At 54.5% G+C, this 13,587-nt stretch overlaps 1 protein-coding gene and 1 non-coding gene across 2 annotated transcripts; both read right to left on the bottom strand.

Annotated features, from left to right (window-relative positions):
* Nucleotides 1–2,764: 2,764 nt before the first annotated feature.
* On the bottom strand, nucleotides 2,765–2,929 carry LOC119468102. The gene has a single exon (XR_005196718.1). It is a non-coding gene; the product is annotated as a U1 spliceosomal RNA (small nuclear RNA).
* A 1,582-nt stretch (nucleotides 2,930–4,511) lies between these two features.
* APLN (apelin) lies at nucleotides 4,512–12,781 on the bottom strand. The gene is made up of 3 exons (XM_017507531.2): nucleotides 12,368–12,781; nucleotides 6,598–6,769; nucleotides 4,512–5,910 (listed from the first exon to the last, which is right to left on the bottom strand). The coding sequence occupies exons 1-2, from the start codon at nucleotides 12,432–12,434 to the stop codon at nucleotides 6,603–6,605; spliced, it is 234 nt and encodes a 77-aa protein (XP_017363020.1). The 5' UTR covers nucleotides 12,435–12,781; the 3' UTR covers nucleotides 4,512–5,910; nucleotides 6,598–6,602.
* Nucleotides 12,782–13,587: the final 806 nt, after the last annotated feature.

Below are 13,587 nucleotides of genomic sequence, written 5' to 3'. Positions count from 1 at the left end.
ACGATTTGAAGCCTGATCTGACTCCAGACATCCCCTTCCACTGAAATCCCTTTGTTAGTATGATTATTGTCAGAGGCCATCTCATAACCAGTGTATTAAATCCCTTAATTCTACACCTTGCTGCAGAATGTAAGTCTTCCCCTTGGGCTCCAGGCAAGGGGTCAGGGGCTGAGTTGAAGGGCTTGCTGTTACTTGACACAGGGCTGGGCAATCTATGGCCTGTCGCCTGGGCTGGAGTGCAGTAGCGCAATCTTGGCTCACTGCAACCTCCGCCTCCCAGGTTCAAGCGTTCTCCTGCCTCAGCCTCCCAAGTAGCTGGGATTACAGGTGCCTACCACTACACCCAGCTAATATTTTAAAATTATTATTTTTAGTAAAGATGGGGTTTCACTATGTTGGCCAGGCTGGTCTCAAACTCCTGACCTCGTGATTCACCCACCAAAGTGCTTTTACAAAGCTTTTTTGGATCACGGTCACGCCCACTGGTGTATGTATTGTGTATGGCTGTTTTGCCTGTGCCGAAAACGTTACCTGCGTCATCACAGTCAATCCTGACCACAGTGCTATAAAGTAGGTGGCAGCATCAAACTCAAAGAGGTTGGTTTGAGTTGGGATAGAGACCGTATGGCTCAAAAAGTCGAAAAAACTATCTGGCTCTTTACAGAAAAAGTCTGCTGGCTGCTGATTTGAAACATTCAAGGAAGTGTCCTGGATGCGTCTCGGGCCTTTGACTGAAGTCCAAGACAGCAGCAAGGGGAGTCCCTTGCTGGCTCCTCTGAGCACTGGCCGCTTCGTAGGAAAAACTGGATTTTCAAAGGAGTCCTAGAGAAACCTCCCTTCCGAGAGCTACCGAGAAATGCTGGCTGAGTCAGCAGCCCTTGTCAAGCCGGGAGAGGAAGGTATTGAGTAAATCTCTGCCATCTCCTTTGGCAGTTAGCTGGCACAGGTTCACTCTGGTCAGAAAGAAACTTTGGATTGAGAAATTTCAGTGGAATAACCTTTAGGCTTGAAAAATCGAATACTCTAAGGACCTCAGAATAGCTGCTCAGGCCAGGCCTCAGGGTTCCCTCAACGTGGAGGAGCCTAGCCCCTGCTCGGGATACCAAGCCAGCCAGCCCTACAGGAGTGTCCGAAAGCTTCGCTTTCTAAGCAGTTATGGCTCATTTTACACCACACCTGGGGTCCTGAAAAGCTGTGTGTGGTCTGAGTCTGTTTGCCTCCCTAATCTCTGTAATTTCAGAGGCTGCTTAATTCCGGATGGATTTGAAAGAGTGTTGTTTTTCAGGTTCTCTGCCCCCACCCGTCAACCTCTCAGTCCAGGACCTCCAGTCCAGAAACAATCAGTTAAATGAATTCCTATTTCTTTTCCTAAGCTCTGCATTTTGAAAAACAATGCCCTACTCTGCTTCTGTTGTATTTATTTGGTAAAGGTATCTCCAAAGGCTAGCAACGCGTGTCCAGCCTTCCTTTGGTCTGAGGTATAATTATCTTTACAGAAGACACCAACTTTACTTTTCCTTATCCCTTGCCCCAAGATCACACTGGCATCCACCCAGTAGCATCCAGTTGACTACATATGTTCCATGGACCCTGGTGTCTGCTCCCCCTTCCTTGTCCCTGCCGTCACTGCCCATCATCCTTCCACCAACTTAACCAAATGCTATTGTGCCTTCTAGGGCCTGTTTTAGTCACTCAGCCTCTATTTGCTTTCCCTGATCCCACCAGTCTACACTGTGCCATCTTGTACTCCAAATTTGTATTGCACTTACTAAGACTATCAAACACGGCCGGGTACGGTGGCTTATGCTTGTAATCTCAGCACTTTGGGGGGCCAAGGTGGGTGGATTACTTGAGGTCGGGAGTTTGAGACTAGCCTGGCTAGCATGGTGAAACCCTGTCTCTACTACGAAAACCAAAAATGCAAAAATTAGCCAAGTGTGGTGGCAGGTGCGTGTAATCCCAGCTACTTGGGAGGCTGAGGCAGGAGAATCCTTTGAACCTGGGAGGCAGAGGTTGCAGTGAGCTGAGATTGCTCCACTGCCCTCCAGCCTGGTCACCAGAGGAACTGGTTTTAGGCAGAGGTGACAGAGTGAGACTCTTGTCTAAAAAAAAAAAAAAAATCAAACACATTTTGTACCTAATTCTTCTTTCTGGTTAGGGGAACTTCCATAGTACTGTAGAAAGAGTTTGCATTCTAGAATTTGAAGACCAGATTCTAGATTCACTTATCTAATTCACTATACACTTATGGATCAGTGTTAAGTTGTCTTGTCCCCACCTCACCCCTTTCTTCTTGGTTTCATGTGAAATTAGAACTTTGGGGCTGATTAGGGGGGTTACAGACCAATCAGCATAAAGCCAGCTCACCTGAAACCTCTGCCTAAAACCAGTTCCTCTGATGACCTGTTTGCCTAAAAGTCAAACTAGTAATTTTTAAAGAAGGCATTTTGCACCAGTTTTCCTAAGAGGCACTTCCAAAGTAACATCACTTTTTCTTTTTCTTTTTTTTTTTTTTGAGACTGAGTCTGGCTCTGTCACCCAGGACAGAGTTTCACCATGTTGGCCAGGCTGGTGTCGAACTCCTGACCTCAAGTGATCTGCCTGCCTCGGCCTCCCAAAGTGCTGGGGATTATAGGTGTAAGCCACCGCACCCAGCCGTAACATTGCATTTTTAAATCACTGTCACAACTTGCAGCATTTTGTCAATGATGAGATTGTTTTGTAGGCTTGTGGGTGACTGTTTCTTTCTTTTTTTTTTTTAATTCAGGGGAAAGCGCAAACGCAATCCCCCCACTACCACAAATTAGGCAGTCAAGTTTCCCACATTTGGGAAAATCGCAGGGGTCTGCACATCCGGAGTGCAATGGATAAGCCTCACCCTGGGAAAACCACCTTTGCGATCATGGTATCTCCCCTGCCAGGTAAGTATGTGGATGACTTTTCTATCTTCTCTGCTATTGAGCAGTTTTATGACTTTTTAGGGAGTTTGTCTAAAGACTCTTTCTTTAAAATTGTGTATTTCTAGCACTAAATACTTGTCAAATCTATGGGATCTCCCGTGGGATTTATCAAATGAACCCCTTTTGATCCCTCCTCTCGGCTTCTCGCTGAGTTTTGCTCTGTATTGTGTATGCCTGTGTGCACCTAATGGGTTTATTAACCAAATTAGCATGTACCCAATATTCCCTTCTGTTCTGCAAGATATTGGCATTTTGACAACACGCATGAAGTGAGACAGATGGGGCAGAATCATATTGAACTCTTTGCATTTTATTTTTCAGGCTATCTCATTCATCAAGCAAGTCTACTTTGTGAAACATAAAATGATACAAATCAAGTCATTATCAAATGTACTTATTGCTGAAAACATAACATTTTCAGGAAAGGCAAACTGGCTAAAAAGTCCTGAAAGTGTCCCAAAGTAGATAAAACAGAAGAATGCACCCACCAAGGATACAGAACAGCTTTTAGTAGCGATCCTGCATTTAATCAGCATGTTCTTAAATAAATTGCTTTTGAAAAATTCTTCAAATGACACTGCCAAAAAAATGAGGACACCCAAACAGATGCCAGCAAAACCTAACAGTGGGCTGGATTTTATGTGAACTGGTCATTAAGCTTAGGGACTTGTGTGAGCTCGTGGCAAATCAGTTTCAGGCCAGTTGACCTAGAACCGATTTGGGATGCAGGCACTCACCTCCCTGCACGTGCGATATGTGAGCACAGGGACAACCACGGCTCCCAGGGGAAAGGAACGCCCTCCTGAACATGACGTCCAAGAGTAAGGGCGAACTGTCAGCTCTGAACTGTTTATTATAAAGACATATTTACATAGAACAATCTTTACAAACACATTGAACACAGGGGAAGGGAACAATTTCTTAATGGACAGGGTCTTAATATCTTTGTATAAATTAGTATAAGAATCATAAACAACCACTTTAAATAAGACAGCTCGCCCCCAGCCCACCCACTCCTGTCCTCTGTCCCCTATCTCCCAGCTTTCTCAGCCGTCCCCACCTTTCTCCCTTTCCCCACGGCGCTGGGCTTGGGTGCAGGTCATGGCAGGCTGATGAGGCAGGAGACGCAGAAAAGAGGGGAGAAAGAAGGCCCAATCCCTGATGGGGGCATCAGTGGCAGAAGAGACTTTCTGGACACCGACCAGTCCCCACGCCAAGCGTGAGGGGAGTAGGGGAGGCCGGTGCCCAGCCTGGCTCCCCAGGGTGAGCCTTTAAGCAGCAGCAGCAGCAGCAGAGGTAAAGGGGCTTGGGGGAGGCGAATAGGCAAACATTGGGGTTATTGTGGGACTTGGGGGGCCCTGACTCCCCCATCCTCCCACACACAAAGTTGGGCATCAGGCTCTTATCTTCCCTTTCTCCCTCCTGGGAAGCCTCCTCAGGCAAAAGGCGAGAAAGCTCCCTCCAGAGAATGGCTGAAGGCCCCTCATGGAAGCTGGGGCCTCCCGGGGAGAGAGTGCTATTCCAGCTGCTCTTCCTCCCATCTTTCTTTCCTTCCTTTGCCTTCATTTCTTCCTCCTGCCTCTCCTTCCTTCTGCTCTTCCCTTCCCTTCTTCTCCCCTCTCCACCTCCCCCAAAGGAAAAGCCCTGGAAGGAAGGTCTGGTCAACACGAAGGGAAGGCCATGGAGTCCAATGATTGAAGACCACCTCGGGCTCCTGAGAACCACGTCGGGGGTTGAACGGTAGTCTCGGTGCCTGAGCCGCCCCTTTTAGAATACCCTGGGTCTGGGAAAGCTGCCAGAATGGGGGCAGCTGGCCAGTTATGGAACCTTCCAGCCCAGCTGGGGGAACTGTGAGGCAGGTAAAGGTCAGGGAGGTGGGAGCAGCTCCGGCCCCATGACAGGACAGTTCACGGCCAACTGGCCTCTCCCTTCCCTTCCTCTCCCAGCCCCCCCAGCCCCAGCCTCAGGAAAAGGCACTTCATTTGCTTTGAAAAGACATCATCAAGAGGAAAGAGGACATCATAGACCAGGAGATGGGAGACCTGGTCCCCATCCCTGCTCTGCAGTGACTCTGAGCAGGTCACCCCCCTCTCCATGCTTCTGTTTTTGCAGGCGTTTGCCTAAGAAGGCTAAGTCATCTCCAAGGGTCCTTTCGGCTCATATCTTCCGTGATTCTTGGCAAAAACAACCTCTTGCTTGGCTTTTACCCCTGGGAGGGTATAGAGCCATGTCAGGCCCAGCACCCTCCCCTCCTGACCTGGAGCTTGGCCTAGCTGGGGACGGGGTGGAGGAGCAGGGAGAAGGGAGTATTGGGAGGCACAGTAAGGCAAGAGAAACAGCAAAGGACTTCACGGACCAGACCGCTCTCCTTTACCTCTTCCTTAACCGAGCAAACACCGATGCTCCACCCGCTTCAACAGAACTCCCTGCCCCCACACTTCCGTGCCCACCATGTGCCCTGCCTGGATCCCTGCAGCCAGCACCTCTACCTAGTCTCATTGCTCTTCTCTGCACTCCTTCCTGGAGGCCAGGTGAGGAGTCCAACTGACCAGGAAAACAAGGGATCTGCTGGAGTCCACGGAAGGGAATGTTTCCTCCCCATGCCCAGGGCGGACATAAGGAAGGAAGGAACAAGATGAGACAGGCAGGGACTAGATCGGAGGGGACCTGGAGAAGAAGGGAGACCTTCTGGGGTTGGATCTCCAAAGTCAGTCCAGGGAGGGGCCAGGAAGTTGGATTGGACGGATCCTTGCGAGAGAAAGGGAGTCATCCAGACTACAGCCAGGAGCACGCCACTGGGGGAAGCAAGCAGGTGAAAAGAGCCGGGCCCATTGGTGGCTACAGCAGGTGCGAGGTGAGAGCTGAACGGACGTGAGGCCTCCAGAGAAGCAGACCTATCTATAGAGGAGACAGAACCGCAGGGTGTGGCCACTTGGCGGCCCCTTCAGTCCTAAGGAGGAAAAATGACAAGAGAGAAGTCATGGACATAGGCTAGGCCCAAGAAACTCCCCAGGAAAGGAGAGGAGACCGCCTTCTCTCTCCCCTCCCAGCCCACTCAGCCCAATCCTCCAGCCCAAGGCCCCTGAGCTGTCCCCATTGCAGTGGGACAGCCAGCAGGCCAGGTGAGGGGCAGGCTCCGGCTCTGCTCTCTCTGCTGCTGCCTTGGTTCTTCCTTCCCTCTCACACCTCCAGGTAACCCCAGCCACAACTGTCCTGTTCTCTGCCTCAGAGGCCCTAAAGCTCTCCACCTCCTTCCTCAACTCTGGTGACAATCTATTGGACATCTATCTGTAGGTTTGCCTTGGGCACCCCTCCCAGCCATTAAGGTCCAGCAGGATGTCTAGAAATCTCCAGACAGGCCAGCCTCCCCAACCCCAGGCAGCAGGGTGAAAGGGAGGCTGGCCCCAAGCATCAAGCCCCTCTCTGGGCCTCAGAGAAGGAGATTGTCTGTAAAATCAAGGGACTAGACAGCTGCCCCATAAGCTCCCTTGCCAGCTCTAAGCCCCCATGTGTGTGGCGCCAGGACTGCTTGGTGGATGTGTCTGGCCAGTGATGAGCGGCAGGGTCACCCGGCTTCTAGGCTGTCCCTCTCCCTCCCTCCACTTTAGCACTGTCTACCGACCAGAGGCTCAAGTACCTGCTTCAGAAAGGCATGGGGCCCTTATGGGAGAGGCGGGGCCGCTGGCGGCGGAATTTCCTCCGACCTCCCTGCCAGGGCCCTGGCCCATTCCTCGACCCTCTGGGCTGCACCAGGTGGCGGACATTGCCCTCTTCCAGCCCATTCCCATCGGGAAGCGGCATCAGGGGCCCTGCAGAGAGAAGAAAGCCTGTTAGTGAGGAAGGGTGTTGGCCTGAGGGAGGGGCAGTCTCCATGCGGCGACGCTCCCTGTAGATTTTCTTTGGTTTTTCTTTTGCACCTTGAGGGAAAATTTGCCATTTCTGCACGGTCCTGTAGCTGATTTTATGTCCTTTCGACAGTTCTATCATGTTGCTGACAGGCACAAGTGGGTTCTTTCTTTGGAACGTCATTGCGGGGTGTGCACTTTGGGGCATCACACCTATACTTGGCTGGGGGGCAGGAGGCAGCAATCCCCATGGCACCCCTGCAACTGGTACACTTCAAACATTTCAGACATATGACATTACAATGACACCCCCCACCACGTACCCATCACCTGGATTCAACGGTTATCCAGATGGAGTCACATATGCTTTATTATCCCTTTTCTTTTTTTTCCTTGACTGCAGTATTTTAAAGCAAATCCAGAACATCACGTCATTGTACTCCTACGTCCTTTGATATGCAGGATGACCCACTTTTGAGTACTAGGGAGCTCATATCTCACCCCTGGGCGTCTCATAGGTGGTTAGGCATCTCTAGGGCTACAAGTCTTCCCAGTGGATGGGGCTGGGCCAGGTGGGTTAAGGGGGAGGGGTCTCTGACTCAGCCTGCCTCATGCTGTGACCAGATTTAGAGACCTGAGACCAGATTTAGAGATCAATAAATCTTGCAGGAATGAATGAACAAATGAGAGAATGGCCACCTGCAGCAGCATGTTTGTGCACCAGGAGGGGGTGGGTTGTTGCAGTTGGCACCTCCCACCAATGCCCTACCTCCTGTCATTCCAAGACCACACCCTGCATCCTGCGTCTCCTATAAATTCCTTCCATTTCAAGCCCTGCTGGCTTCTCTTCTGCACTATCTGGCTTAGAGGAGAAGCCTCCTGACACCAGACTGAGCCCTGACAATGGGATCCAAGCAGTGCAGGGTATCCTTGGGAGCAGTGAGGGAAAAGGTATGCAGGCCGACTCTCACGAGCCTGCAGTCCACGCAGGGAAGCCGAGCTGCCACCCGCAAGACAAGCCTGGCTGGTGGCAGCAGGCAGTGTACGGAGTTGAGATGGTGCCGGGGAAGAGGCAGCCAGGCAGGGTACTTGTGCCATGCCCCGTACAGGCCTGAGCAGATACAGCATATGAGGCCAGAGATAATGAACACCAGTCTCTCTCCCACTACACACCACCTGGTTTGCCTGCATCTATATCCCTGTCCCTCGAGCCCCATTGCCATCTACCCAGGAATTCCCACCATTGGCTCACAGTTTCCATGTAGCCTCCCATTGGCTGCTCACACCCCAGTCATACCCCTGGCAGCTCCCCCTTCCCCTCCGCCTCTGCCTCCAACATCCCCACGCTCTGTTCCTTCTTGGCTCCTTGGCTCTTGTGAGTCCTCCTCCGCTTGCACACAATTTCCAAGTGTTTAGCCTCCTCTTGGGCCAAAAGTGGGCAGATCTGGCCTTAGGGCCCTCTTCCTCCAGGCCTCTGGGCCTGCAGTTTTCCCCACTCACACCCAGACATACCCACCTATCACCACCACCCCCAGACACACATATTCTCCAAGCCTGCACCCTCCTTTCCTTCTTCCCCCCAAAAAATCGCCAGGCCCATGAGGACCCCCACTGTTGACTTGGGTCATTTGGTTAACTAGCCACACTTCCATGCCAACTTATCCCTGAAATTCATAACCTATGAGAATTAAAAGAAGAATGATCTTGGCACTTTGGAGCAATAGGAACAGATGGAACAAGGGGGCTGCTTCTGTCTGTCACAGAGCTACCCTCTTGGCATTATCTATGAGGGGCTGGGGCTGGAGAGGGAGGGGAGGAAAAGACCTTCACTAAGCCCGACTGCAGCTGCTTCAGCCTCTGCCCTGAGTGCTGGGGTCCCCTCAGGGTGCACCCTGATCACTGAGGGTGGGTCTGAATGATGCTGATAAGACACAGGGGTAGGACCCCAGGGGCCTCGTGAAGTGAACCAAGTCAACGCTTGGCTCTCACTTCTGCACCTTCAACTGATGGGGGTGCAGAAGGGATGGAGCAGTGGCCCAAGCCGTTGTAGCTCAGGGGGTGGCAGGCATGGAGAAGAGAGGCATGGTGCCAGGAGGGGGAGGGCATCACCTCCATGTGCCCAGCACCCAAGATTGGGAGTGTCTGTGGCAGTCAGAAAGGGAGGGCTAGAGGCTGTATTTCAGGATGGGGAGCAGGGTTGGTGGATCCGACTCTGGCCAGGAAGATGTCTAGACTCTAGGTCTGCAGAGAAGAGCCACTCTGTGGCTCTAAGCCCCCAGCCAGGCCCTGGAGAGCAGCCACCCAGCAGCCCCGGGCCTCTTGCATCCCTCCCATTGGGTGCCCATTGGGTGGGGGACTCATTGTCCTCAGCATCACCGAGCTCTGCAGGCTCCTCCAGCACTCTGAGCCCATCACCCACCTGTTTCCTACTTTTGATTCTGAGTCTGGTTCACCATCAGATAAGCTGATGCCTAAAACCCTGGATTTATGCTGTCCAAAGGAGCAAATTAGAGGCTATTGATTCTCATCACTGCAGAGGTCCTGACTGTACAAAAGAATTTCCCTTTAGAAATGGAGGCCACCTCTAATGCACTTAAATATTTTCTTCCAGCTCATTTGCTACCTAAAAGGAGGCTGGAGCAATCCCCCAAACAATCTCCAGCCTAGAGTGGTTGGAGCCATTGCCTGCTGAAGCACCACCAGCCACGAAGCTAGAGAATCTCCACACTGAGAACCGCAGTCGGGGGAGGACAGGATTTGACTTTCAAGCAATCTGAACTCCAACCCTGCCAACGCACACAGAGGTACGTGTGACTTTTCAGGAACATGCCCGCCTTACCAGGAATGATGCACCTGTTTTTCCTCTCTCAGCCTGGCCTGTCTTAGGATGACTTTAAAAGCCCAAATGTGTGCTCCGTTGGGGACTCCGCTGGCAATGCCCCTCCACTGCTCTGTGGTCCTGCGTGTGTCTCTTTGTCTGCCCAGCCCCCCGCCCCCATCCCAGTTGCCTTCTCCAAGGCCCTGTGCTGTCTCCAGTGCCAGCTTTGCTGCCCTGGGATACATCATGCTCTGTCTGGCGGCCTGGCCCTCTGTTTCCCTTGCCTTCTTTCTTTGCCAGAGAGGCCTGGCTCAGGTTACATGGGTACTTAGTGCTGAGGAGATGTCCCCTCCCTGAGCAGGAGGAGTACAGTAGGCTCTCCTCACACTCCCACCATGACTGCAGGCTTTGAGCTGGGCCTGGGGAGGGGGAGGAGGAGGGGAAAAAGAGAGGTGCTCGGAGACAGAGGGACACTTGGCCCTGTCCTGGGAGTTCTCAGACTCAGAAGAGCAAAGTGTATCCCAGGTAGGGAGGCAGCGCAGGAGTGTATGCAGTGGTAGCAGGGTGATGAGAAGCAGCGTGAAGAGGGGTGGGGGAGTGGACATTCCAAGTCAGGACAGAGTGTGGAGAGGAGGAAGTGTGGTTTTCGGGCTGGAACTTTGACTGGGGACTCTGGCTGGGGACAGAATGCCAGTCTGAGCCAAGGACAAATTGGTTCTGGGATGCCTGCTTCTAACCCAGGACAGGAGGCAGTGGAAGCAGGACATGTGTACCTGGATCCTTAGCTGGTGGCCACCTCTGGGGACATGCCCCTCCTTGGCTCCAGGAGAAGTCAGGGAGTAGAGGAGGCAGTGGGAGCCCCAAAAGTTTCCAGCACCAGGCTTGAGCAAAATGTGAAGACAAGGAATTTACCCAAATCGGAGTGGACAGATGACCTAATGAAGACGGTGAAATTCAAGCACGGAGTGGCAGGCTCTGGACCAGCCACACGGAGTTCTGGCAACCTGACCGATTTCCCTTCCCTTGAAACCAGCTCTCCCCTTGTCCCAATGGCTGAACCCCAGGAGGGTCTGTATGGTTGTCTAGTGGCCAGAGTTCTCCCCACAGCCTCTGGGGGAAGCACCAAGTGTGCAGACCTGGAATCCCCACCTTCCTCTGAAACACTGTCTCTGCACCCAGTCTTTTTCTTCCCTGAAGGCACCACCCTGGACTATTTGCCTGCGGTGGTATTGTGCAAGCGTCGTGCCTTGCCAACCACACCAGATGGTAGGCTCTCTGAGGACAGGCTGTATGGCGTATCACTTGTATCTTTCACTCGTATCTTTTCCTCCGTCTGTTACCTGCCTGGCAGGAGTTTCTGTAGAAAAAGTCTGCCTACTTCTTATTGTGGTGGTGGCTGACTTCGTGCTCAGGTCTTGAGGAGAAAGATCCTTGGCCAGCCAGCTGCCTGGAGGCAGGAGGTGCCAACCACAAGCACTGTGCCTTTCTGAGAAGCCAGGCAGTGCTCCCAGGGCCATAGCAGGCAGAGCGAGCTGGGCCCCTCGGAGGCTCCTGGGATGCATGCCATCCTCCCGTTCTGGAAGATTTGGGACCATGTAGGGTCCTGTCCTCTTGCCCTAGGAATCTCTCTGCCTTGCATTCTCCTTCTTTCTGCTCCCACCTCCCTGTGATTCTAGCCATGGCCCTGGCGTTAGTCCACCTGGTCTTGGCCTTCCCCTTGTGTGGTGCCAGGCAGGCAGCAATGACAGCCAGATCATAGGACTGTGGCAGCTGGAGGTGGGAGCTGGCAGCCCTAGGAGACATTGACACACAGAGGACAGGCAGCCCGGGATGGGGCTGCTGGGGCATGGGTGGGGACCAGGCTAGGGGCGGACATGGGCACTAGTGCCAAGTATTGCCAGGTAAGGGCAAAAGGACTCCCCTTTCCTGAGCTGTAGGGAGGGGTCAGGTCAGGTGCTGTGCTCCCTCCCTTGGTCCCTGGCGACAGGGAAACTAAGGTGAAGCACGCTGAAGCCTGGGACAGAAAGGACGGCTGGAGCCAGGATGTGAGAGAACCAAGTCTCTGGGGTGGGATGAGGAGAGCAGCCAGGACCTGGGGTGAGGGAGGAGAAGACCAGCCCAGCCCGGCTGAGCCCGGCCCTGCCTGAGGGAGGCTGTCTCTGCTCCCACACGCAGGCCGAAAGGAGCAACAGCTGGGCTCCATGCCGCCACCCCCTCTGCGCACTGCTGCCTATGCAACAAGTGTCACGTCTGCATGTTGGCACATCATCCCCGGTCTCCGGCGCCCCTGGACCGGAGGGAGGCTCCCAGCCTTCAAGGACCAGAAGACGTTCAACGTGGGAGCCCAGCCCACCCGGCTGTGGTTAGCTCCTTCCATCGATCCACGAGTGGAGCGGGCATGCCCCCCGCCTCCACGCCCACCACGCAGGGTGCAGCGCGCAGGACACGCGGGGCACACCTGTGGTCCTGCGCTCCCGGGACTGCGAGCGGCGGTTAAGAGAGACAAGGTGACAAGCAGGTGATGCCAGAGGCCGAGTCGAGCCTCCCAGAAGAAGCGGTCCTTGCGGCCAGCCGCCCCATGGCCCGGGGCGCCCTGCCAATCTGCTGCCTGGCGCGGGCCGGCGCGTGGCTGCTCCTGCACGGCTCGCGCCGGGCTCCCCGGGAGGCGGGGAGAAGTGCGAGTGGGGCGGAGGGAAGGGAGCGCGCCGGCTGTAGCCCAGGCGAGCGGGAGGGCGCGCACTCACCTCCACACACCGCGGTCAAGGAGAGCCAGAGCAGCAGGAGCGCCTGCAAGCAGAGCCGCAGATTCATGCTGCTCCTCGGGCCCCGGCGAGCTGGCGGGAGGGAGGGGAGGGAGGAGAGGTGGGGCGCCCGGAGGCCGAGAAACGCGAGAGCCGCGGCTGGCGCGTGCGGGCGCGGAGGTCGCGGGGCTCCCGGGCTGCTGAGTGTGCGCGCTGAGCCCCGCCGCTCCCGCTGGCCGCCTCTGCTCTCCTGCAGCCTCCTCTCCCGCCGCGGGGCAGCGCCGCGAAGCTGGCCTCGGCGGCTCTGGGGGCGGCAGTGACGAGCTCTTTCCCAGCGGCTGGCGGCTCGGCCGCGGCTGCAACTGCCCGTGGCCCCGGCTGCCAGCGAGAATGCTCCCCGCTCACTCCAGGGGCTGCATTTTGTAGCTTGTGGCTTGGCCGCTAGCCCACTTGGTCATGTGGTCATCGGGAGGGCTGGGGGGGTGGCAGGAAGAGGGAGAGGGAGCGAGCCTCCCGCACCGCCCCCATCCCGGCACGCACTCTGCAGCCCCGGCCCGAGCGCGAGCGGGAACCCCGAGGTGGCCCCACAACAAAGGCTACGCGGCCTCTCTGACAACCACCACAGCTCCCCGGACAATGCCCGCTTGGCCGGGGGCCAGAGGGTTTGCAGAGACCTGAAGGATTTCAAACACAGGAAGCATTTGGGGCGGTGGAGGGGCACAGTTAACCCTTTCTCACCACTCTCCCTTAACAGCTGTCAGGAAACCTGGGCGCTCAGGGTAGGACTCAGTCTGGGTTGCCTTCACTCACGCCCTCTACCTCTGACCCTGACCCTGGTCCTTGCCCTTGCTGCTCAAGGGTTTGATCAAGACACCTACACACTGGCCCTCCTCTCTCCTCTGCATTTTCAACTGGCTTTGAATTGGGGGTGACTGCCTATGCTTGTGCCCAAGGCTTGATTAATTGCCCAGCACCCTCATGTTCCCTGCATTTCCCAGGAGGCACCCTCTACCTGGAATGACCCCACCCCACATTTCCGTGACCTCTTCATTCTTGCAGCAGCATCTCAAATCCCATCACATCCAGAAACCTTTTCAGGATAACGCTAATCCAGCAGGGGCTGCCCCTTAGCCTCTCCTCACTGTTGGGACATGCGACAGCTCCTATGGTGTCCCCTTTCTTGTTCCCTGGAGCTGTCCCATTCTGGTTCCCCATCATCGCAA

This window comes from Cebus imitator, unplaced genomic scaffold (genome assembly GCF_001604975.1).
Source record: "Cebus imitator isolate Cc_AM_T3 unplaced genomic scaffold, Cebus_imitator-1.0 Scaffold376, whole genome shotgun sequence".
NCBI classification, from domain to species: domain Eukaryota; kingdom Metazoa; phylum Chordata; class Mammalia; order Primates; family Cebidae; genus Cebus; species Cebus imitator.
The sequence above is the reverse complement of the archived record's forward strand: the minus strand, read 5'-3'. Positions and strand labels throughout refer to the sequence as shown.

Excerpts from the sequence above, each read along its gene's own strand:
- APLN (XM_017507531.2), bottom strand. The coding sequence starts at position 12,434 with ATGAATCTGCGGCTCTGCTTGCAGGCGCTCCTGCTGCTCTGGCTCTCC. Across the intron at positions 6,770-12,367 it reads CTTGACCGCGGTGTGTGGAG|GGCCCCTGATGCCGCTTCCC; the intron begins GTGAGTGCGCGC and ends TTCTCTCTGCAG.